Genomic DNA, 24,002 nt, shown 5'->3' with positions numbered 1-24,002 from the left:
GCTGGCACAGGGGGGCGATGCCATCGGGGGGGCGATGCCGGCAGAGGTTGGCGATGCCATCGGGGGGGCGATGCCATCGGGGGGGCGATGCCGGCAGAGGTTGGCGATGCCATCGGGGGGGTGATGCCATCGGGGGGGCGATGCCGGCAGAGGTTGGCGATGCCATCGGGGGGGTGATGCCATCGGGGGGGCGATGCCGGCAGAGGTTGGCGATGCCATCGGGGGGGGCGATGCCATCGGGGGGGCGATGCCGGCAGAGGTTGGCGATGCCATCGGGGGGGGGCGATGCCATCGGGGGGGCGATGCCGGCAGAGGTTGGCGATGCCATCGGGGGGGCGATGCCATCGGGGGGGCGATGCCGGCAGAGGTTGGCGATGCCATCGGGGGGGCGATGCCATCGGGGGGGCGATGCCGGCAGAGGTTGGCGATGCCATCGGGGGGGCGATGCCATCGGGGGGGCGATGCCGGCAGAGGTTGGCGATGCCATTGGGGGGGCGATGCCATCGGGGGGGCGATGCCGGCAGAGGTTGGCGATGCCATTGGGGGGGCGATGCCATCGGGGGGCGATGCCGGCAGAGGTTGGCGATGCCATCGGGGGGGCGATGCCATCGGGGGGGCGATGCCGGCAGAGGTTGGCGATGCCATCGGGGGGGGCGATGCCGTCGGGGGCTGGCGATGCCGGCAGAGGTTGGCGATGCCATCGGGGGGGCGATGCCATCGGGGGGCGATGCCGGCAGAGGTTGGCGATGCCATCGGGGGGGCGATGCCATCGGGGGGGCGATGCCGGCAGAGGTTGGCGATGCCATCGGGGGGGCGATGCCGGCAGAGGTTGGCGATGCCATTGGGGGGGTGATGCCGTCGGGGGGTTGATGGCATCAGCTCGCCCCAGCCCCAGCCCCGGCACACTCACCCTCGCCGCGGTGTCCCCGGGCTGGCGCAGCACGCGGGGGGGGGGTGCGGCGTGTGCCGCAGGGGGCACCGAGGGCTCGGGGGGGACGGGGACCCCCCAGCACCGCACCCCATGGTGGCACCGCGGGGAGTGAATGGGGGGGGTCCGGTCCCCATGGCGGGGGGCCCAAAGGGACCCCAAGGCCAGGATGGTGTTGGGGGGGGGGGGAGCACAGGAGGGACCCGGGCCCACGACGGGGGGGGGATGGGACAGTCCTGGGGGGGTCCGTGTCCCCCGGCCGGGCAGGACGAGCCCAAAGGGGACGGTGTCCCCGGGATGGGGGGGAACGAGCTGGGGGGGGGGGGGGGGGGGGGGGGGTCGGGGGGGGGGTGTCAGACCCTGTGCCAGCCCCCCGTCACCGCAGCCCCCCCCAGAGCACAGCCCTGACCCCCCCCCCCAACTCCCCAGCCCCAGGAAAAGGGATTATTATTCCCACTTTCACTTTTATTGCACCGGTGATACCCCCCCCCCACCCCCCCCCGAGTCCTCCCACGCCCCCCAAGTCCAAGGGGGGGCCAGTTGGGGGGGGGGGTCGAGGGGTGTCGTGTCCCCCCCAGACCCCGAACCCCCGCGGGTCGAGACACCTCCCCCCCCCCTCGACCCTGGGGCAGGGACCCCCGTAACCGCCCCCCCCACCCCGGGGCAGGGGGTCGGGGGGTGCCGGGGGGGGCGGCGTCAGCGGGGTCCCCCCCGCCGGCGGCAGGTGAGGAGGTACTGGGGGTAGGCCTGGGTGTCGTTGAAGATGACGAAGATGGCGGGGCGCCGGGGGTCGTCCACCACGCTGTCGTAGCGCCGGGGGGGGCCGGCCCCGTCCCGCAGCGGGGGGGCCCGCAGCCCCCGCCCCCCGGCCGCGAACTCCCCCGTCAGCACTTTGGCCACGAAGACGCGCTTGGTGCCGTCGGCGGCGGGCGGCGAGTACCGGTCCTGTGCCGAGATGGCCGCCCGCGCCGCGAAGTAGACGCCCAGGCCGTAGAGCGCGGCTGAGGGAGGGAGGGGGGGGTCAGGGGGGGCACGGGGCTCACGCCATGCCCCGATGGGCAACGCCGTGCCGGGACCGGCAACACCATGGTGGTAACGGCAATGCTGTGCCCACATTGGCAACGCCATGGCGGGATCGGCAACACCATGCCGGGATCGGCAGAGCCATGCTGGATTGGCAACTCCGTGCCCAGACCGGCAATGCCGTGCTGGACGGGTGATGCCGTACCCAGATCGGCGATGCCGTACCCGGACCAGCAGAGCCATGCTGGATGGGTGATGCCATGGCCCAATTGGCAATGCCGTGCCCGGATTGGCAATGCCATACCCAGACCGGTGATGCCGTGCCCCAGCAGGTGATGCCATGGCCTAACGGGCAATGCCGTGCCCAGATGGGCAACGTCACGGCCTGATTGGCGGTGCCATACCCAGATTGGCACTGCTGCGCCCCCATCGGCAACGTCGTGCCCAGATGGGCAATGCCATGCCCGGATTGGCGATGCCGTACCCGGATTGGCGACGCCATGTCCCGAGGGGCAATGCCATGCCCTGGGTCAGCACCCTGAGCCCAGATCGGCAGTACCATGCCCCGATCGGCAATGCCACGCCTGGACTGGCAGAGCCACGCCAGATCGGCAACGCCACACCAGATCGGCACCCCACGGCCCGACCAGTGACGCTGTGCCAGGACCAGCCGTGCCGTGCCCCGGCTGGACGCTGCCCTGCCCAGTTCGGCAGTGCCGTGCCCCAGTTGGCAATGCCATGCCTGGACTGGCAATGCCGTGACTGGATGGCGTGCCCCCATCGGTAATGCCATGCCCAGACCGGCTGTGCCGTACCCGGATCGGCAACGCCATGCCCCAGTAGGTGATGCCGTGCCGGGATGGACAACATCACGCCCGGATGGGCAATGCCATGGCTGGACTGGCGGTGCCACGCCAGGATGGGCAACGCCGTGCCCAGACCAGCGGTGCCGTGCCCCAGTAGGTGACGCCACGGCCCGACTGGCAATGGTGTGCCTGGAGCGGTGTTGCCGTGCCGGGACGAGCAATGCCGTGGCCGGATGGGCAACACCACGCCAGGATGGGCGACGCCGTGCCCTGCCTCGGTGCCCCGTGCCCGGCGCTCACCGTTCTTGCCGCAGAAGCTGCGGTTGAAGCCGTGCAGGCAGATCTCGCGGCTGGAGCTCTGGCTGGTGCCGTGGAAGAGGACGCGCTCCACCGGGGCGCCGCCGGCGCGGCCCCTCTCCATGCTGGCTCTCTTCAGGCGGTACTGCTCGTACAGCAGCGGGTGGATCAGCTTCTCCACCTGCCGGGCGGCACCGCAGCGTCCGGGGCTCTGCCGCGGCCACACCGCCCACGGCGTCGCCCAGCGCCTCCCCCCGACCCCGGCGGCGCCGGCACCCACCTTGACGACGGCGATTTGGCTGTGCAGCTCCTCCAGCGTCTGGTAGAAATGGCTGACGGTGTCGCGGAATTCCTCCGAGTCCTCGGCCAGACGCAGCAGACGCACCTCCTCCTCCGCCGCCGCCACCGCCGGCCCTGCCGGACGCGGCACCCGGTGAAGGTCGGTGCAGCACGGCATGGCACGGCACACCGGTACTGCAGCACCATCCCGCTCACAGGGCGCCACGGTGGAGAAGGACCGGCACCGTGGCACCGTCTGGTTCACAGGGTGCCACAGCAGGGCAGGACCGGCACCACGGCACCGTGCCGTTCCCGTGGCGCCATGATGGAGCACAACCGGCACCGCGGCACCATCTGGTTCACAGGGTGCCATGGTGGATCAGGAGCGGCATCATGGCACCATCCTGCCCACACGGTGCCATGTCAGGGCAGGACCGGCACCGCGGCACCACCCCGTTCACACAGCACTGCGGCGGCACCGGTGCTGCCAGCACTCACCGAGCAGGCTGTCGGCCGGGGGTTGGCTGCGTGAGACGGGGGCGACGCTGGCGTTGCCGATGTCGTACTCCTCCATGCGCTGCAGGTCGACGGTGAAGGGCCGCCCGTCCAGCAGCAGGTCCAGCCGGCGCTGCCGGCGCTGCCAGGCCCCTTCCAGCAGCGCCGCGGCCTCGCCGGGGTAGGGGACGGCGGTGCCGGCGTGGTCCCAGCGCACCCAGTGGGCGCCGGCGGTGCCGTGGCGGGGCCGGCCGGGCTGCGGCAGGCGCCGGAGCAGGAGGTGGAGGTCGCGGGCGGCGGCGGCGGTGTATTCGGCGAAGCCGTGCAGCGTGGCGGTGTCGGCGTGCAGGCCCAGGTGGACGGCGTGCCGGCGCTGCAGGAGGACGAGGCATTGCCGGCACCGCGCCGGCAGCGCCTGCAGCCGCTCGCTCTGCACCGTCTGTGCCCGCAGCCGCCCCGCCAGCGCCCGCTCCAGCTCCCCCGGCACCGCCGCCACGTCCCGCTCGAAGGAGGAGAACACCAGCACCCGCGCCGCGTCCGCCGCCGGCAGCCATTCCTCCAGAGAGGCCTCCAGCGCCGCCAGGAGCCCGGCGTCTTCCTCCTCCTCCTCCTCCTCCCGGCGGTGGGAGCGGAGGGAGAGCGCGGTGGCCCGCGCCAGCTCCTCCTCCTCGCGCCCCGTGTCCTCCATGGAGCGCTGGATGGCCAACACCATCTGCGCCGCCTCCTCCTCCTCTTCCTCCTCCATCCCGGCCCTTCGCCCGCCCCACGGCGGCTCCCCGGCGCCACCCCCGTCGGGGGGCTCGGTGAAGGGGTCCAGGTCGTGGCCGGGGAGCAGCGGGGGCTCGGCATCGCCGGCGGCGTCGCCGGGGCGCAGCGCTGCCAGCAGCTCCTTGATCTCCTCTGCCGGGAGCAGCCAGGCGTCACCCGCGGGCCCCGACCCCGGCGTCACCCACGGGCCCCCAACGGCGGCACATGGTGAGGAACCAGCGTCCGCGTCCCCCTCCCACCGCGGCGCCGGTTGAGCAGGTGCGGGGCGAGACCCCTCACCGATGCTGTGGTGAAGGCCGTCTCCATCGGCACCATCCTCATCCTCGGGCAGGTCCGGCTGCGGCGCCGCAGCAGCGAGCAGCTCCGCCAGCTCCGTCTGCGGGGACAAGGGACACGGGCCGCCATCACCGGCGCTGTGCCGGCGGCAGGGCCCGGCGTGGCGTCACCCGGGGGGTACCTGTGGGTCCGGGGGGTCCCAGCGGACGCCGTCCAGGTCGATGACGCACTGGAAGCGACTCTCCAGCTGCCGGATGACGCTCTGCCCGCCCTCGTCCCGCAGGAACCGCGCCACGCCGGGGAACCGCAGCGTCACCGGCTGCGAGCCCACGGTGCCCAGCAGGCTCTGCAGGAATTCGGCGGCCGCCCGGCACCGGCCCGGCTCCCCGCTCACCTGCCGGCGACCGCCGGGCCGTCAGGGCCGTGCCGCCGCGGCACCGCAGTGCCGGGGACACCCGGAGCCGGTGTCTCACCCGGAATCCGGAGACGTCCCCCCCCTCCAGCGGCAGCAGGGACACCTCGGGGATGCTGGCCAGCAGGTCCTGGTAGTGCCGGTGCAGGTACCGCAGCGCTCCTGGCTCCGCCGGCACCACCACCTCGTCCCGCGCCGCCGCCAACGCCTCATGGCGCTGCCACCGCCCAGCCACCGCCGTGTCACCGTCACCCCCGGGGAAGGCAGACGGCGGCTCCACCGGCACCGGGCTCGACACCGGTGGCTCTGCCGGCACCGGGCCCGTGGGGGCTGGCGGCGGGGACACATCTGATGGGGGGGGCACACCTGGCGGGGGGGCTGTGTCCGGTGAGGGTGCCAGGGCTGCCGGGGGGGCCGGGGCCGTGTCCTGCGCGGTGGCCGTGGCCGGCGGGGGGGTCTCGCCCGTCGGGGGGGTCTCACCCGGCGCGGTGGCCGTGTCCGGCGGGGGGGTCTCGTCCCCCTCCAGCGTCCCCAGGAAGGGGTAGTGGGGGGCGAGTGCCAGCGCCGCGTCCTGCAGCCGGTGGGGTCTCTGCAGCACCCGTTCCGCCGCTGCGGGGGGAGAGGACGGGCAGCCGGCGCAGCCCCGGCACCGGCGGCCGGCCGAAGGGGGGGATGTCCCCGGTGTCCCGCGTCCCCCGCTCACCTTCCGCCTCCTGGAAGGTGACGACGGCGGCGCGTCCCCCCGGCAGCACCCGCACGTCCCGCACGCTGCCGCCGCCGCTGCGCCGGTTCTCGAAGTAGAGCTCCAGCAGGTCGCGGCTCAGCACCGGCGCCTCGGCACGCACCACCACGCTGCTGGCCACCGGTAGCCGCAGCAGGGACACCGCCGACCCTGCCAGCCCCCGCTGCTGGACCCGCTCCGCCGCCGCCGCGAACTCTGCCAGGACGGTGGCGACGGTGACGCCGGGGGGGAATGGGAGCCATTCGGCCACCCCGGCGGCACCGCGGGACGCCGGCGGGTCCGGCAGCGGGGAGCCACCAGCACCCAGCGCCCGGCAGGACGATGCCGCCCACCGCGCTCACCGGCGCTGCCGGCAGCGCCAAAACACCACCCCGGGGGCCTGGCTGCCAGGATGCACCGCAGACCCCGCGCCCCGAAACGCCATCCCAGCACCAACCCCGCCCCGCAGACCCCCACCCCAAAACACCGTCCTGGCACCACCGGCGCCAACGCCGCAGCCAGACCCCGCTCCCCAAAATGCCACCCCCGTGCTCCAAACCCTGCCCCCCAAAATGCCGCCCCGGCACTACCGGCACCGGTCCTGCACCCCAGACCCCGCACCCCGAAACGCCACCCCGGTGACGCCGGCACCAGCCCCGCACCCCAAAATGCCACCCCCGCATCAACACCGCGCGGCAGACCCACGCCCCGCGCTGCCGCCACAGCGACGCCGGCACCGGCGCAGCACCCCAGCCCCCGCACCCCGAAACACTGCCCCAGCCGCCACGGGGACTGGGACCCCCCCAACAGCCACCAGTGCTCCCAGCGGGGACTGGGACCCCCCCTCACCCCATCCCAGTGCTCCCAGTGGGGACTGGGAACCACCCACACCCCATCCCAGTGCTCCCAATTGGGACTGGGACCCCCCCTCACCCCATCCCAGCGCCCCCAGTGGGGACTGGGAACCACCCACACCCCATCCCAGTGCTCCCAGTTGGGACCGGGACCCCCCCTCACCCCATCCCAGCGCCCCCAGTGGGATTGGGAACCCCCCTCACCCCATCCCAGTGCTCCCAGTTGGGACTGGGAACCACCCACACCACATCCCAGTGCTCCCAGTTGGGTCCGGGACCCCTCTGCACCTGATCCCAGTGCTCCCAGCAGGGTCTGCCCCCCCGCCCCCCATATCCCCAGGGACCTCCTTCCCCCACCGCACCCACCGAGGGGGGCCATGGGGGGTCCCGCTCCCCCCCCAGCACCCACCGAGGGGGGCCATGGGGTCCCGCAGGCGCAGCAGGGCCCATCCCGGTGCCGGGCCCCGGCTGAGGCCGAAGGTGCCGGGGGCTCGTCCCAGCAGCGAGCCCAGGGGGGGCTCCAGCTCCTCGGGGGGGGCGCAGGGGTCCAGCCCCCCCAGCAGCAGCCGGGTGGGGTGCCAGGGGGGGGCTGGGCGCACCCGCAGCTCCCACCCCCCCAGCCGGTGGGTGCCCTGGGCCAGGACGTTCTCGGCATCTGGGGGGGACATGGGGGTCACCGGGGGGGGACGGGACACGGGGGTCACTGGGGGGGGGGGGGGGAAGTGCCCGAGCCCACCCCGCACTGGGAGACCCTGGGGGGCACAGCACCGCTCCCCAGTGATCCCAGTGGGAGTGGGTCGTCCCCCCCCGATCCCAGTGCTCCCAGTTGGGAGTGGAACCCTCCTCACCCCACCCCAGTGCTCCCAGTGGGGACTGGGACCCCCCCATACCCCATCCCAGTGCTCCCAGTGTCCCCAGCAGGGACTGGGACCCCCCCGTACCCCATCCCAGTGCTCCCAGTGCCCCCAGCAGGGACTGGGACCCCCCTGTACCCCACCCCAGTGCCCCCAGCAGGGACGGGGACCCCCCAGTACCCCATCCCAGTGCTCCCAGTGCTCCCAATTGGGACTGGGACCCCCCCGTACCCCATCCCAGTGCCCCCAGTAGGGACTGGGACCCCCCCGTACCCCACCCCAGTGCTCCCAGCAGGGACGGGGACCCCCCGTACCCCACCCCAGTGCCCCCAGCAGGGACGGGGACCCCCCCGTACCCCATCCCAGTGCTCCCAGTGCTCCCAATTGGCACTGGGACCCCCCCATACCCCATCCCAGTGCTCCCAGTTGTGACTGGGACGCCCCTCACCCCATCCCAGTGCCCCCAGCAGGGACCGGGACCCCCCCGTACCCCATCCCAGTGCTCCCAGTTGGGACTGGGACCCCCCCATACCCCATCCCAGTGCCCCCAGCAGGGACCGGGACCCCCCCGTACCCCATCCCAGTGCTCCCAGTTGGGACTGGGACCCCCCCATACCCCATCCCAGTGCCCCCAGCAGGGACTGGGACCCCCCCGTACCCCATCCCAGTGCTCCCAGTGTCCCCAGCAGGGACTGGGACCCCCCCGTACCCCATCCCAGTGCTCCCAGTGCCCCCAGCAGGGACTGGGACCCCCCCGTACCCCACCCCAGTGCCCCCAGCAGGGACGGGGACCCCCCGTACCCCATCCCAGTGCCCCCAGTAGGGACTGGGACCCCCCCGTAGCCCACCCCAGTGCCCCCAGCCGCGGGCTCACCCTGGGGGCTGTGGAAGGTGAGGAAGAGGAGGGGGCCGAGGCGCTGGCAGCTCTCCACGGGGCCCCCCCCCGACCGCCGCCGGCTCTCGAAGTACAGCACCGGCAGCTCCTCGGGGGCGTCGGGGGGGACGCCCCCCACCTCCAGCACCGCCCCCGCCATCTGCCCGCCCGCACGTTTTGGGGGGGGGAAGGGGGGACGCGGGACACCCCACGGCCCTCCCCCCTCCCCAGGGCCCCTCCCCAGCCCCACAGCCGCGGGGCAAGGTCATCCCCGCCGTAGGGCAGGACCCCCCCTTCAGCCCCCCAGCCCCGCGGCAGCCCCACGCCCCCGGGGCAGCCCCCCCCGCCGTGGGGCAGACCCCCACAACCTCATGTCCCAGGGCAGGGCCCCCCATATCCCCACGACCCCGGGTCAGAGCCCCCCCCCAGCCCCACGCAGCCCCAAACCCCCGTGGCAGGACACCCCAGCCCCCCAGCCGTGGGGCAGGACACCCCCCCCCCAGCCCAGAGACAGACCCCACACAGCACACACCCCCCCCCCCCCCCCCCCCATCCCCCAACGCACCGGCCGCCGTTCGGCTCCGCCCCGGCCAAGAAACGAAACCGAAAGTGCCCGGGAACGGGAAGGGGAAGCGCGCGGGGGTGTGGCCGAGTGGGGGGGCGTGGCCTCCCGTGGGCGGGGCCTTCCGGAGGGGCGGGACCTGGCCCGGGCCCCACCCGAAATACGATGGGGACCCAGGAGAGCCAGGCCCCGCCCCTCTCCCGCAAGCCCCGCCCCTCTCCCGGAGGCCCCGCCTCCATAAGGCCACGCCCCTCGCACAAGCCCCGCCCCCTTCCTTCAGGCCCCGCCCCTATACCCACAGCCCCCTCCCCTCTCACGAAGGCAATGCCCCCTCCCCCCGGAGGCCCCGCCCCTCTCCCTACAGGCCCCGCCCCTCTCCCGCAGGCCCCGCCCCTTCGCCGCGGAGTGGGCGGAACCGAGTCGTCCCAGCCCCGCCCCTCCTCATAAGTCCCCGCCCCATCAGCCCCGCCCTTTCGCGGAGACCCCGCCCACAGCGGAGCGGCGCTGCCCTAAACCGGTCCCCTAAGCCACGCCCCTTCTCTGAGGCCCCGCCCCTCCCGCAGTCCCCGCCCAATGAAGGCGGAGCGCTGCCGCAAGCCCCCGCCCCTCCCCGCGAGAAGGCCCCGCCCCCCGTAGTCCCCGCCCCCCACGCGGAGGCCCCGCCCACAGCGGAGCGGAGCGGAGGCAGCGCTGCCGCACGGCCCGGCCCGGTGAGCGGGGGGGGGGGACGGGGACGGGGGACACGGACACCGGGATGGGGGAACCCGGACACCGGAGGGGGCTTGCGGTGTGGGGCGGGGGGGGGGGGGGGGGGGGGCACGGGGGAGGCCCCCGAGCGCCGTTTCCTCCCCCCCCCCGCCCCGCTCTGCCGCATTCCGCAGCGGGGGGGGGGCACAGCCGGGCGGCGGGAGCGGGCCCCGGCGGGCCGGGCCGGGCCGCAGTGCGGGACCCCGCTGCGGGGGGCAGCGGCGGGAGGGTGGGGGCTGCCCCCCCCCCCCCCCCCCCACCTCCGGCCCGTGTGTTGTTGTCGTGGTGGCCCCCCCGCCCCCGCCGGGGGGGATTAGGATTGTTGCTGCCGTAAATAGGCCGCGCTGGGGCTTTACCGGCCAAAGCGGCTTAGCGAGGGGGGGGGCGGGCCCCCCCCACCCCACTCTGCGCCCCCCCGCGCCCCCCTGTGGGGACCCCCGTGTCCCCTGTTTGGGGTGTCCCCTGTCGCCCCTGTGGGGACCCCCCCGTGTCCCCCACCCCCCGTGAGGGGTGTCCCTGTGCCGGGGGTCCCGGCCCTCCCGGGGGAGGAACGTGGCGGCGGCCGCGGTGCCGCATGGCTGAGCCCCCCCCCCCCCCCCCCGGGCCCGTGGCACCGGGATGGGGCGTCACGCGGGGGTTGAGCCACCGGCCGGGGGGGCTGGCACCGGCCGGGGGGCTGTGCCAGTGGCCAGGGGCCTGTCACTGGCCGGGGGGGCTGGCACCGACCGGGGGGGCTGTCACTGGCTGGGGGGGCTGTCACTGGCCAGAGGGCTGTGCCAGTGGCCGGGGGGGGGGTGCTGTCATCAGCCAGGCGAGCTGTCACGAGTGACTGGGCTGACACTGGCCAGAGGGCTGTGCCACTGGCCGGGGGGGCTGTCACTGGCCAAGAGGGGCTGTCACTGGCCAGGTTTGTCACCAGTTGGGCCAGCTGTCACCAGCCCAGCAGGCCGTCGCTGGCCAGACGGCTGTGCCGGTGGTCAGGGGGGCTGTCACCAGCCAAGGGGGCTGTCACTGGCCACCAGGCTGTCACTGGCCAGGGGAGCTGTTGCCAGCCCAGCAAGCTGTCACTGGCCAAGGGGGGCTGTCACTAGCCAGAGGGCTGTGCCAGAGGCCAGGGGGGGCTGTCACCAGTCAGGGGGGCTGTCACTGGCCACTGGGCTGTCAGCAGCCAGGCGAGCTATCACCAGCCTGGCAAGCTGTCACTGGCCAGGGGGGCTGCCACTGGCCAAGGGGTCCTGTCACTGGCCACTGTGCTGTGCCAGCGGCCAGGAGGGGCTGTCACCAGTCAGGGGGGGGATGTCATTGAACACCAGGTTGTTACTGGCCACCAGGCTGTCGCTGGCCAGGGGAGGCTGTCACTGGCCACCGGGCTGTGCCAGTGGCCAAGGCGGCTGTCACCAGCCAGGGGGGGACTGTCACTAGCCAGGGGTGGCTGTTATCAGCTACTGGGCTGTCACTGACCAGGGGGTTGTCACCAGCCAGGGGGGCTGTTGCTGGCCAGAGGGCTGTGCCAGTGGCCAGGGGGGCTGTTGCTGGCCGGGGGGTGGGGGTTGTCACTGGCCAGGGGTCTGTCAGTAGCCGGTGGGGGTTGTCACTGGCCAGAGGGCTGTGCCACCGGCCAGGGGTGCCGTCACTTGGCCGTCGCCGGCCCGGCAGTTGGTGGCCCCGTGCCCGCTGTCACCGGTTCCTCGCTGCGGCACCGGCTCAGGCACGTCGGTCGCGGCGGCACGTGATGGCGCAGGCCCGATGGCCGCCAACCCTGCGGGCGGCCGCCCGTCCCCGCCACCGCCGCCATGGCCGCCGCCATTCCCGGGGGGGGCACGGAGCCGGGGGCAAATGCTGGCCACCGGGGTTTGGTGCCGCGGCCGGCGGGACACCGGCGGTCCCGGTGCGGGTCCCGGTGCGGGGCCGTGGCCGGGGGAGGAGGGAAGGCCTCGGACGGGCCCCGCCGCCATGGCCCGGGCCGGGGCGGCCGCGGGGGGTCGCCATGGCAACGGCCCTGCCGCCCGGCCGCCATCTTGTGCGGGCCCCGGCAGCCGGGGGGGGGCCGGACCCACGAGTGTGGGGTGATGGAGGGGGCGGGGGGACACGCTGTGGGGTGACGGGGGGGGGGGGACACCCCCAAGTGTGGGGTGATGGGGGGGGACCCACAAGTGTGGGGTGATGGCAGGGGGGGACGACCCACTGTAGGGTGATGGATGGGGGGGGGACCCCCAAGTGTGGGGTGACAGACGGGGGGGGGACACCCCCTCACTGTGGGGGGGTGGGGGGGTCCAGACCCCCAAGTGTGGGGTGACAGACGGGGGGGGGACACACCCTCACTGTGGGGGGGTCCAGACCCCCAAGTGTGGGGTGATGGGCGGGGGGGGCACGCTGTGGGGTGACGGACGAGGGGGGACACCCTTGCTGTGGGGGGATGGGGGGGTCCGGGCCCCCAAGTGTGGGGTGATGGGGGGGGGACCCACAAGTGTGGGGTGATGGCGGGGGGGGACACACCCTCACTGTGGGGGGGTGGGGGGGTCCAGACCCCCAAGTGTGGGGTGATGGGCGGGGGGGGCACGCTGTGGGGTGACGGACGAGGGGGGACACCCTTGCTGTGGGGGGGTGGGGGTGTCCGGACCCCCAAGTGTGGGGTGATGGGGGGGGACACACAAGTGTGGGGTGATGGATGGGGGGGACACACCACTGTAGGGTGATGGGGGGGGTGAGGGGACCCAGACCCCCAAGTGTGGGGTGATGGACAAGAGGGGGCTGACCCACTGTGGGGTGATGGATGGGGGGGACACACAGAAGTGTGGGGTGATGGGGGGGGGACGACACCCACTGTGGGGTGATGGACGGGGGGGACCCACAAGTGTGGGTGGCGGATGGGGGAGGGGGGACTGAGCCCCCCAAGTGTGGGGTGATGGGTGGGTGGGGGGCCCACAGGACTGCTATGGCCGGGGGGGGGGGGAAGGGGCCATGGGGCGTGATGGATGTGGGGGTTTGATGGCTGGGGGGGGCGATTATGGCCGGGGGGGGGTGACGGCGTGGGGGGGTGATGGCCATGGGGGGCTGATCGCTGTGGGGTGATGGCTGGGGGGGGGGTGAAGGCCATGGGGGGGCGATGGCTGCGGGGGGGTGATGGATGTGGGGATGATGGCGTGGGGAGGGGCGATGGCCGCCAGCTCTGACACCCCCCCCCCCTTTCTCTCCCCACAGCAGAGCGCGGCCGCCAGCCCGGGGGGGGGCCGACATGTCCCACGAGAAGAGTTTCCTGGTGACGGGGGGCGAGGGCTTCGGGGGGCCGCAGCCGACGGCCCCCCCGGCCTACGCCCAGCCCCCCTACCCCCCCCCAGCCCCCTACCCCCAGCCCCACTTCGCCCCCGCGCCCTACAGCCAGCCGGGGGGCTTCCCGCAGGGGCCCGGGCCGTACCCCCCCCCGGGGCCGTACCCCCCCGCCGGGCCCTACCCCCCCGGGCCGTACCCCCCCCCGGGGCCGTACCCCCAGGGCCCCTACGCCCAGCCCCCCTACGCCCAGCCGCAGCCCATGGTCCCCGGCGACCAGGACTGTAAGTGACCGGGGGGGGGCTGTCTGGGGGGGGGGGATGTGGGGGGGGGCTGTCCTGGGTGGGACATGGGGGGGGCTCCATCCTGAGGGGGGGACATGGGAGGGGGGGGTCTGTCCCGAGGGGGAACATGGGGGGGCTCCATCGCAGCCCATGGTCCCCGGTGACCAGGACTGTAAGTGATGGGGGGGGGGACGGGGGGGGCTGTCCTGGGGGGGGGACATGGAGGGGTCTGTCCTGGGGGGGGGACATGGGGGGGCTCCATTCCGAGGGGAGGACATGGGGGGGCTCCATCCCGGGGGGGGGAAAGAGGGGGCTCCATCCCCGGGGGGGAGACATGGGGGGGGGGGGGGGGGCAGGTCTTCATCCCCGGGGGGGGGACATGGGGGGGCCCCATCCTGGGGGTAGCGCGGCTCAGGGAGCGCCGGTGGGACCCTCCCAAGGGAAGGGGTCCTGCCCCGTGAGCCCCCCCTCAGCCTAGCCAAGCCTTGGCGGGGGGGGGCTGTCACCCAGAGGAGGGGGGGGGGCACCGCCTGGAGCTGTCGGCTCGGCTTGGGGGGGGGCACAGAGCCCCGCTCCCCACTTCCATGGCCCCCCCCCCCAACCCCGGAGACCGTGGCCACGGGCAAGCGGCCACCCCGGTGGTCCCGGGGGCTCGGTGTGGGGGTGCTGGCAGTGTCGTCCTCCCCCCCCGGCCCCCCTTCATGCCTCTGTGTGTGTGTGTCCCCCCCCCGCCTCGCCGCAGCCCCCCTGCACAGCACCTACCACGAGGACGGGCCCCCCTCCTACTATGACAACCAGGACTTCCCCCCCGCCCACTGGGACGACAAGAGCGTGCGGCAGGCCTTCATCCGCAAGGTGGGACGCGGAGGGGGGGGGACACCCCTGGGAAGGGGCTTGGGACCCCCCCCCCACGCCGCGACACCCCCTCTGCGTGTCGTGTGTGTGTGTGTGTGTGTGTGTGTGTGTCGTCCCCCCCCCCCAGGTGTTCCTGGTGCTGAGCCTGCAGCTGAGCGTCACCTTCGCCTTCGTCGCCGTCTTCACCTTCCTCAAAGGCGTCAAGGGCTTCGTGCAGCGCAACGTCTGGACCTACTACGTCTCCTACGCCGTCTTCTTCATCTCCCTCATCGTCCTCAGCTGCTGCGGCGACTTCCGACGCAAGCACCCCTGGAACCTGGTGGCCCTGGTGAGGGACGGGGAGGGGGGGGTCGGTTTCAGCTGGGGGACCCCCCTCGGGGTGGGTTTGGGGGCGCTGGGGGGGGGTGAGAGCGGGGCCCGCTGTGGATTTGGCCCCGGCGCGGAGGGCGTTGGGCACCGCGGCGGCACCGCCGGAGGCGGCGGGGGGGCGGAGGGGGGGTTTCGCGTCCCGGTTGGGGTGACAGAGCGGTGGTGACGCGGTGTCCGCGCGCGTGTGTTTGTGTGTGTCCCCCCCCCAGTCCATCCTGACGCTCAGCCTGTCCTACATGGTGGGGATGATCGCCAGCTTCTACAACACCGACGCCGTCATCATGGCCGTGGGCATCACCGTCCTCGTCTGCTTCACCGTCGTCATCTTCTCCCTCCAGGTCAGCGCCGGGCAGGGGGGGCAGGCGGCCAGGACACCCCCCCCGGCTCCCTGCTGGGGCTGTGGGCTCCAAATTGGGCGTATGACACCCCCCCCGGCTCCCTGCTGGGGCTGGGGGGCTCCAAACCGGGTGTACGACCCCCCCCGGCTCCCTGCTGGGGCTGGGGGGCTCCAAACTGGGTGTACGACACCCCCCCCGGCTCCCTGCTGGGGCTGGGGGGCTCCAAACTGGGTGTACGACCCCCCCCGGCTCCCTGCTGGGGCTGGGGGGCTCCGAATTGGGCATATGACCCCCCCCCCGGCTCCCTGCTGAGTTTGGGGGGCTCCAAACCGGGTGTACGACCCCCCCTGGCTCCCTGCCAGGGCTGGGGGTCTCTGAATTAGGTGTACGACCCCCCCCCCCCGACTCCCTGCTGGGGTTGGGGGGCTCTGAACTGGGGGTACAAGACCCCGCCTGGCTCCCTGCTGGCACTGGGGGCTCCAAACCAGGCGTATGACCCCCCCCTCCCCTGGCTCCCTACTGGGGGGCTCTGAACTGGGCATACGACCCCCTCCCCAGCTCCCTACTGGTGTTGGTGGGGGCTCTGAACTGGGCATATGACCCCCCCGGCTCCCTGCTGGGGGGCTCCACACCAGGCGTATGACCCCCCCTGTCCCCCTGCTAGGGGGCTCTGAACCGGGTGTACAACCCCCCCCCAGCTCCCTCCCGGGGCGGGGGGCTCTGAACTGGGCGTACGACCCCCCCCAGCTCCTGGCTCCCTGGTGGGGGGGCTCCGAACCAGGCGTATGACACCCCCCAGCTCCCTACTGGGGGACTCCAAACTGGGTGTACGACCCCCCCCCAGCCCCCCGGCTCCCTGCTGGGACTGGGGGGGGGCTGTGCGTTGGGTGTACGACCTCCCCCCCGTGCTGAGTCCGCCCCCTCCCGCAGACCAAGTACGACTTCACCTCCTGCCGGGGGGTGCTCATCATCTGCCTCGTCGTCCTCATCGTCTTCTCCATCCTCTGCATCTTCATCCGGAACCGCATCATGGACATCATCTACGCCTCCCTGGGGGCCCTGCTCTTCACCTGCGTGAGTGCCGGGGGGGGGCCCGGACCCCCTCACCCCCCCTTCCCTGGCGGGGGGACAAGCTGTGGCCGGGGGGGCTGAGGCTGCGGGCGTGGGGACGGTGGGGTGAGGAACCTGCCGGTGGGGCGGCTTCTGGGCGGACCCCCCCCCCGGCGTCCCCCCCGCACAACGTCCCCTCTCCCGGAGCTCACCGTCCCCCCCAGCACCCTGAGGGGACGCTGGGGACGCGGGGGTGGGGGAGGGGCAGGGAGGGGGCTGGGGGCTGGAGCTGGGGGGCTGGGGACCAGCTCAGCCGGTGGCGGCCGGCGACGGCTGGAGGCCCGTGGCCAGCACTGGTGGCCGGGGGTCGGCGCCGGGGACCCCCCCCCAGGAGGTCGTGCCACCCGCCAGCGGGACGGGGCCGGGCCGGAGGGACCTCGGGAGGGTCCCCGGGGGCCAGGGCAGGGTCCTGCCGGGGGGGGAACAGCCCCAGGGACCGGGCCGGGGGGACCCGCTGGGAACCAGCTCTGCGGGGAGACCTGGGAGTCCTGGGGGACACCAAGTTGCCCGGGGGCCGGCGACGTGCCCTCGTGGCCGACGCGGCCAACGGTCTCCTGGGGGGCACGGAGCAGAGCGTGGCCGGCAGGCGGGGGGAGGTTCATCCTCCCGCTCTGCTCTGCCCTGCCCTGGGGGGGCCACAGCTGGAGCACTGGGGCCGGTGCTGGGCCCCCCAGTTGCGGCGGGACGGGGAACTGCTGGGGAGAGTCCGGCGGGGGCCGCGAGGATGACGAGGGCCGGGAGCGTCTCTGTGCTGAGGAAGGGCCGAGGGATTTGGGTCTCTTCAGCCTGGAAAAAAGACGAGCGAGGGGGGGTCTCGTCAGCGCCGATAAACACTGCAAGGGGGGGCAGCAGCGGGACGGGGCCGGGCTCTTCCCGGTGGTGCCCGGGGCCGGGACGAGGGGCAACGGGCACAAACCGGGACACGGGAAACGCCAAAAAAAGGAGGAAAAAGGTCTTTGGGGCGAGGGCAGCAGAGAGGTGTGGGGTCTCCGTCTCTGGAGATCTTCCAAACCCGCCTGGACGCACCCAACCTGCTCCGGGTGACCCCGCTGCCGCCGGGGCTGGGACGGGGGGTGGTCCCCGGAGGTCCCTAAAATTCCCTGACTCCGTAACTCCGGCGCTTCCCGGCAGTTCCTGGCGGTGGACACGCAGATGATCCTGGGGAACAAGCAGCTGGCGCTCAGCCCCGAGGAGTACGTCTTCGCCGCCCTCAACCTCTACACGGACATCATCAACATCTTCCTCTACATCCTGGCCATCATCGGCCGGGCCAAGGAGTAGCCTGTGTGTCCCCCCCCCGCCGACCCCCCCACCCCCGGTGCGTATCCCGGTTTCCCCCCCACGCCCCCCGTCCCCATCCCCGCAGCCGGTTTCGTTTGGTGTCACCGTCCCCCGTCCCCGCAGCCGGTTTCGTTTGGTGTCACCGCACCCCCTCAACGGTTCCCCCCCCCGCCCTTAGCATTTCTTTCACCCCTGCGGGGGTCTCGCCGGACCTGGGGTGGCGGGGGGGGCACGAGGCGGGGGGGTGACAGCTCTGTCCCCTTGCTGGGTGCGAGGCAGGCGGCGCTCACCCGTGCCCACCGGGGTGCCGCAGCCCCCCCTGTTGCCCCCCCCAGCAGCCCCCTGCCCCCCCCCGCTGTGAATACGGCCGCGTCCCCCCCCCCTCCTTGCGTTGAACGAGGACTGGAAGCACTTTGCCCCCACCCGCGGTGGAGCTCGTGTCCCCCCACCCCCCTCCGTCCCGCGCCCCCCGGGGTCCCCGCACCGGTCACTGCTCGAGGGTCCCCGCGGGGACCCATCACCCCCCCCGGGCCCGAGCCACCGTCCCGGCCCCGGCCCCCCCCCCCGCGGCCACGGTTCCGTTCCTGCCCCGTTCTGCGGCCCCCGCTGTTAATAAACCTCCATCTAGTTCAGCTCGGCCGCCTCCAGCTCTGCTTCCCCCCGCCACGGCCGGCACGGCCCAGCCTGGGGCTACTGGCCCCCGCCGCGGGCTGCCCCCACCCCCCTGCACCCGGGGGCCACGGGGACGTTTGGGGACGGGGTCAGCCCGTGTCACCCATCTCCCCCTGCCCCCGCCGTGTTCCAGCCTCGGCAGCGCGTGGCGCTCGGGGTTGGTCACCGGTGGCACTGGGGGTTGGTCACCGGTGGCATTCGGGGTCGGTCACCAGGAGCGGTGGCACTCGGGGTTGGACACCGGTGGCACTCGGGGTTGGTTACTGGTGGTACTTGGGGTCAGTCACTGGTGGCACTCGGTGTTGGTCACCAGCACCGGTGGCACTCGGGATCAGACACCAGCGGCACTCGGGATTAGTCACCGGTGGCACTCGGTGTTGGTCACTGGCAGCACTTGGGGTCGGTCACTGGTGTCACCTGGGGTCGGTCACCAGCAGCGGTGGCACTCATGTTGGTCACCGGTGGCACTTGGGTCAGTCACTGGTGGCACTCGGACTCCGGTGGCACTCAGGCTCAGTCACCGGTGGCACTTGGGATCGGTCACTGGTGGCATTTGGTATTGGTCACCGGTGGCACTTGGCGTTGGACACCGGTGGCGCCTGGGGTTGGACACCGGTGGCACTCAGGATCGGTCACCAGCAACACTTGGTGTCGGTCACCGGTGTCACTCAGAGTCGGTGACCGCGGCACTCGGTGTCACTCAGAGTCGGTGACCACGGCGCTTGGTGTCACTCAGAGTCGGTGACCGTGGTGCTCAGTGTTGGTCACCGGTGTCACTCAGAGTCAGTGACCGCGGCGCTCGGTGTCGGTCACCGGTGTCACTCAGAGTCAGTGACCGCGGCGCTCGGTGTCAGTCACCGGTGTCACTCAGAGTCAGTGACCGCGGCGCTCGGTGTCACTCAGAGTCGGTGACCGTGGTGCTCAGTGTTGGTCACCGGTGTCACTCAGAGTCGGTGACCGCGGCGCTCGGTGTCGGTCACCGGTGTCACTCAGAGTCGGTGACCGCGGCGCTCGGTGCCAGCCGCAGCAGAGCTTTATTCAGCGCCGAGCACCGCGCACCCCGTGTCGCCCGCCTTCTTCTCCGCGACGGCCCCCGGCTCTGCCGCCCCGGCTGCGCCGCGCTGCGGGGGCTCTGCCGCCAGCCAGCCCTGGCCCCGGAGCAGCTGGGGGGGCCGGGGGGCTGCCAGGGGGGGCTGCTGGCAGTCCCGGCCCCCCCGGGCCTGTCGCTGCCTCTTGGCTCGCGCCGTGTCCTGCCGGGCCCTGAGCTCCAGGGAGCTGGTGACGAACCGCACCATGGTGGCGGCGCCGGGGCTGGGGTCCCGCTGTGCTGACACCCCCCGCTGGGGGCTGGGGGGGTCCTGTAACCGCAGCAGAAGGGGGATGGCGATGGAGCCCCCGCCGCGCGTCCCCCGAGGGGTGCGGGGGTCACCCGGTGCCGGGCGGCGTTGCCGGCAGCGCGGTGACAGCGGCCATTGGGGATGTGTCACCCGGAGCTGCGGCGCCATGTCCCAAACCCGGCAAAAAAGGGGGTGCAGCCCACCCGCCCTCCCCCCCCTCGCCCGTGGTGCTCCCGTACCGTCACCGGGGCCAGCCGGCTCGGAGCTCCCTGGTGCCGGGGCAACCGGGGCCGGTGGCTGCGTGGCAGGGCCGTCAGGGGACACCATCCCTCTGTGACATCCCTTCAGAACTCAGGTGCCGCGGCAAGCCAAGGGCCAGCGTTGGCCGCAGTAGCGCAGCCCCGGTGGCCGCCATGGAGCCGGTGGCCGGCGGGCGCGTGGCGCGCGCGGGGCTGTCGGTCTTCGCCTGCTACGACCAGCTGCGGCGCGAGATCCAGGCGCTGCTGGCGGAGAACGAGGAGCTGACGCGGCTCCTGGGGCGGCTGCGGGACCCCCGCAACCCCCGCGGCCAGCACGGCGCCGCCAGCTCGGCCCCCCCCGGCGCCCCGGCCCACGGCCACGCCGGGGGGCACTTCCCCTTCCCCAGCGTAGGTGAGGGGGGCACCGCGGTGGGCACCGGCGGCGGGGGGGGGGGGCGGTGGGTGCCGCGGCATCAAATGTGTCCGTGTGTCCCCCCCCCCCCCCGGCATCCGCCCACAGGCGACATCTCGGAGTGGGAGCTGATGCCCCTGGAGCAGAGCAACGTCTTCCAGGTGCCCCCCCGGGAGCTGCAGAGCCAGGACTCCAGCGTGGCCGGCGCATTGCCCACCCCCGGCGCCTCCGAGCTCGCCTCCGGGATCCTCTTCCCCGCGGCCGGGAACAGAAGTACTGGGGGGGCTGGGGGGGGCAGGCGCCAAGGAACGTGGGAGGAGGGAGGTGGCACTAGTCTGATCCCCATCTGATCCCACCCCATCCCATCCCATCCCATCCCATCCCATCCTTATCCCATCCCATCCCATCCCCATTCCCATCCCCACCCCATCCCGTCCCATCCCCATCCCATCCCATCCCATCCTTATCCCATCCCATCCCCATCTGATCCCACCCCATCCCATCCCACCCCATCCCACCCCATCCCATCCCCATCCCGTCCCATCCCATCCCATCCCATCCCCATCCCGTCCCATCCCATCCCATCCCATCCCATCCCCATCCCATCCCATCCCGTCCCCATCCCCATCCCCATCCCCATCCCCATCCCCATCCCCATCCCATCCCATCCCATCCCATCCCCATCCCCATCCCATCCCATCCCGTCCCCATCCCCATCCCCATCCCCATCCCCATCCCCATCCCATCCCATCCCATCCCATCCCCATCCCGTCCCATCCCATCCCATCCCATCCCATCCCCATCCCATCCCATCCCATCCCGTCCCCATCCCCATCCCCATCCCCATCCCCATCCCCATCCCATCCCATCCCCATCCCCATCCCCATCCCATCCCATCCCATCCCCATTCCCATCCCCACCCCATCCCGTCCCAGCCCCCAGGGACCGATCCCGACATTCCCGTCCCTCCAGGCCTCCCAGTGACGGGTCGCGGCAGCCCCGGCCCCGACGGCCGCAGCTTCTCCTGCCCCATCGACCGCTTCCGCTCTGCCAGTTGCCCCCCCGGCCACTGGCCGCCCCCGGAGCCGCGCCGGGACTCCCCGGCTCCGGACCCCGGCGCCTCCCACCTCTGGGTGTCGGACCCTCCTCGCCCGGGCTCCGGGACGCAGCCGCTGGACCTGCGGGTGCCGGTGGCCCAGCGCCCCGAGCCCTGGCCGAAGGTGGCCCGCGATGCCCACCGGCTGGCCTGCGCCCGGGAGCCCTCCAGCTGGCGAGGTGAGGGCCGGCCGCGGCGCTGCCGGTGCCCCCCCGGGTGCTGCGTGCCCAGCGCCAGCTCCGTGGCCGGGGTGGGGGGACAAGGGGGTCCTGGGCGAGCAGCTCCGGCCACCCCGGGGATGCCGCGGCACTGTGAGCCTTGGCGCCGGCAAAGCTGGCACACCAGCGTTTCTGCCCGGCAGAGCCGGCACGCCGGCATCTCTGCACGGGGAAAAGCAGTGCGCTGGCATTCCCGCCCTGTAAAATGGGCGCAAGCGAGTCTCTGCCCGGCACAACTGGCACCGCCGGCACCCGCAAACCCCTCCTGCGGGGCCAGCAGCAGCAGCGAGGCTCAGCCGCGACCCCGGGGTGGTGGGGGGCACGGGGAGAGGGGGGGGACACGTGGGGACATCTTGGTGGGGACACGGGGAGACGTCCATGGGGACACGGGGAGATGTCGGGGGGACACGAGGAGAGGTTGGGGGGACGTGGGGGGGGGTTGGGGGGACACAGGACGATGTTGGGGTGACATGGGGACGTGTCGGTGGGGACACGGGGAGAGGTTGGGGGGACACGGGGAGAGGATGGGGACATGAGGAGCTGTTGGGGGGACACGGGACGGTGTTGGGGGGACACGGGACGGTGTTGGGGGGACATGGGGACATGTCGGTGGGGACATGGGGGGAGGTCGGGGACACCAGGAGCTGTTGGGGGGACACGGGACGGTGTTGGTGGGGGCACAGGGAGACGCCGGGGGCACCCGGGCAGACGCTGGGGGGACACGGGGGGACGTGGGGGTGCCACGGGGGGGAGCGGGTGGGCAGCCGGGGCGACGTCCCCGCGGGGGGGGTGGCGCCGAGCTCCCGACGGCGGCGTGTGCCGGCAGCCGGGGGGGAGCCGCTGGTGGGGGAGATCGCCTTCCAGCTGGACCGCCGCATCCTGGCCGCCGTCTTCCCCGACCGCCGCCACCTCTACGGCTTCACCGTCGCCAACATCCCCGAGAAGATCATGGCGGTAGGTCGGCGCCCGCGCCGCCGGCACCACGGTGGGTGACAGAGCCGGGGGGTGACCCTGACGTGTCTCCCTGCCCCCTCTCCTCCCCCTCCCCAGACCGCCCTGGGCACGGTGCCGGGACCCTTCGACGAGCAGCGCTGCGCCGACGCCGCCCGGCGCTACGTGGCCGTGATGGGGCGGCTGCGGGCGCTGGGCTACAGCCCCTCGGCGCACCCGGCCTTCGCCGAGTCCTTGGTGAACACCTACGGCGTCCTGCCCCAGCCCCCCGGCCCCGACGCGCGCCCCTACCACAGCCCGGCCTTCCTGCGCCGCGTGGTGACCGAGACGGTGCCGCCGCCGGCGCAGCTGGACGTGATGGTGCTGCTGGATTGCCTGGAGGAGCTGGCGAGGGAGGACGGGCAGCCCCTCTTCCTCTGGTGACGGGATTTCCACGGCCGGCGCTGGCACCGGCACCGGACCCCGCACCGGCACCGGACCCCACGCCGCGCAATAAACGCCGTGTCCCACAGCATCCTCCTGGAGACGCTGGTTGGTCACGGCGTGGGTGGGCGCACGCTCTGCTGGGTGACAGACGGTCCCCTCGGGACGGGGGGGACGTGGAGGTGCCGGAGCGGGTCCGGAGAAGGGCAACGGAGCTGGTGAGGGGGCTGGAGAAGGAGGAGAAGGGTCTGGAGAACTTGTGAGGAGCGGCTGAGGGAGCTGGGGGTGTTCAGCCTGGAGAAAAGGGGGCCGAGGGGAGACCTTCTCGCTCTCCGCAGCTCCCTGAAAGGAGGGGGCAGCCAGGGGGGGTCGGGCTCTTCTCCCAAGGAACAGGCCATGGGACAAGAGGGAATGGCCTCCAGTTGTGCCAGGGCAGGTTTAGGATGGATATCGGGGAAAATTCCTTCATGGAAAGGGCTGTCGGGCGTTGGAAGAGGCTGCCCAGGGCAGTGGGGGAGTCGCCATCCCCGGAGGGATGGAAAAGCCGGGCAGACGCGGCGCTGAGGGACGCGGGGTAGCGGTGGGTTTGGCAGCGCTGGGCGGATGGTTGGACCCCATGGTCTGAAAGGCCTTTTCCAACCTCAGCGATCCATAGAATCACGGGATGCTTTGGGTGGGAAGGGACCTTAAAGCCCCCCCAGTGCCACCCCCTGCCCTGGGCAGGGACACCTCCCACCAGCCCAGGTGGCTCCGAGCCCCGTCCAACCTGGCCTTGAACCCCTCCAGGGATGGGGCAGCCACAGCTTCTCGGGGCCGCCGTGGGTCCAACCGCCCCATGGCAGCACCGACTTCCCCGATTTTGTGACCCTCCCCACCCGCTCCATCTCCCTGACCTTCGCCTGCTGTCCCCACCCCGCTGTCACCGCGCCTGCGGTGGCTCGGGGGACGCCCGGTGAGGGTGACGGCGGGGGTGACGCGGTGGGGGAGGGGGTGACCCGGTGGCGGGGGTGACGCGGCGGCGGAGGCCGCGGTGCTTTTCCTTTCGTTCCCCGGTCCGGGGAAATCCCCTGGGATGCGGAAGCGAGAGTCGGGGACGCCGGCGGTGCTGCCGCGGGGGGAGCCACCGGGGGGGGAACGGAGCCCAAACCACAACACCGGGACGTGCCACCGGTGTCCCCCCCTCCGTCACCCCACCATCGGGGGGGTCGCACCGTGGCTGCCGGGACCCTCGCAGCGGGGGGTGCCGGGGGGTGC

General features: G+C 73.1%; 3 protein-coding genes across 6 annotated transcripts; 2 read left to right on the top strand and 1 right to left on the bottom strand.

Moving 5' to 3' along the window:
* Positions 1–1,502: 1,502 nt before the first annotated feature.
* Positions 1,503–9,214, bottom strand: PARP10 (poly(ADP-ribose) polymerase family member 10). Of its 2 annotated transcripts, none has more exons than XM_074578063.1 (11): positions 9,153–9,214; positions 8,588–8,747; positions 7,269–7,514; positions 5,988–6,221; positions 5,346–5,893; positions 5,054–5,266; positions 4,876–4,972; positions 3,832–4,728; positions 3,335–3,468; positions 3,058–3,199; positions 1,503–1,929 (listed from the first exon to the last, which is right to left on the bottom strand). In XM_074578063.1, exons 2-11 carry the CDS (start codon positions 8,745–8,747, stop codon positions 1,625–1,627), a joined length of 2,976 nt encoding a protein of 991 aa, XP_074434164.1. In that variant the 5' UTR covers positions 9,153–9,214; the 3' UTR covers positions 1,503–1,624. The 2 variants fall into 2 exon arrangements, with proteins under 2 accessions (XP_074434164.1, XP_074434162.1); XM_074578061.1 differs by having other exon boundaries at positions 1,505–1,929; positions 3,058–3,235.
* Positions 9,215–9,727: 513 nt separating this feature from the next.
* Positions 9,728–17,411, top strand: GRINA (glutamate ionotropic receptor NMDA type subunit associated protein 1). Of its 3 annotated transcripts, none has more exons than XM_074578059.1 (7): positions 9,728–9,859; positions 13,098–13,447; positions 14,190–14,302; positions 14,430–14,630; positions 14,881–15,009; positions 15,940–16,083; positions 17,251–17,411. In XM_074578059.1, the coding sequence occupies exons 2-7, from the start codon at positions 13,132–13,134 to the stop codon at positions 17,398–17,400; spliced, it is 1,053 nt and encodes a 350-aa protein (XP_074434160.1). In that variant the 5' UTR covers positions 9,728–9,859; positions 13,098–13,131; the 3' UTR covers positions 17,401–17,411. The 3 variants fall into 3 exon arrangements, with proteins under 3 accessions (XP_074434160.1, XP_074434161.1, XP_074434159.1); XM_074578060.1 differs by having other exon boundaries at positions 9,732–9,859; positions 13,101–13,447; XM_074578058.1 differs by lacking the exon at positions 9,728–9,859 and adding an exon at positions 11,766–11,784.
* A 1,993-nt stretch (positions 17,412–19,404) lies between these two features.
* SPATC1 (spermatogenesis and centriole associated 1) lies at positions 19,405–22,839 on the top strand. Its single transcript, XM_074573701.1, has 5 exons — positions 19,405–20,060; positions 20,169–20,333; positions 21,033–21,335; positions 22,201–22,328; positions 22,425–22,839. Exons 1-5 carry the CDS (start codon positions 19,823–19,825, stop codon positions 22,746–22,748), a joined length of 1,158 nt encoding a protein of 385 aa, XP_074429802.1. The 5' UTR covers positions 19,405–19,822; the 3' UTR covers positions 22,749–22,839.
* Positions 22,840–24,002: the final 1,163 nt, after the last annotated feature.

The sequence above is a fragment of the Larus michahellis genome, chromosome 2 (genome assembly GCF_964199755.1).
Source record: "Larus michahellis chromosome 2, bLarMic1.1, whole genome shotgun sequence".
NCBI lineage: Eukaryota > Metazoa > Chordata > Aves > Charadriiformes > Laridae > Larus > Larus michahellis.
This window is presented reverse-complemented; position numbering and strand designations above follow the sequence as displayed.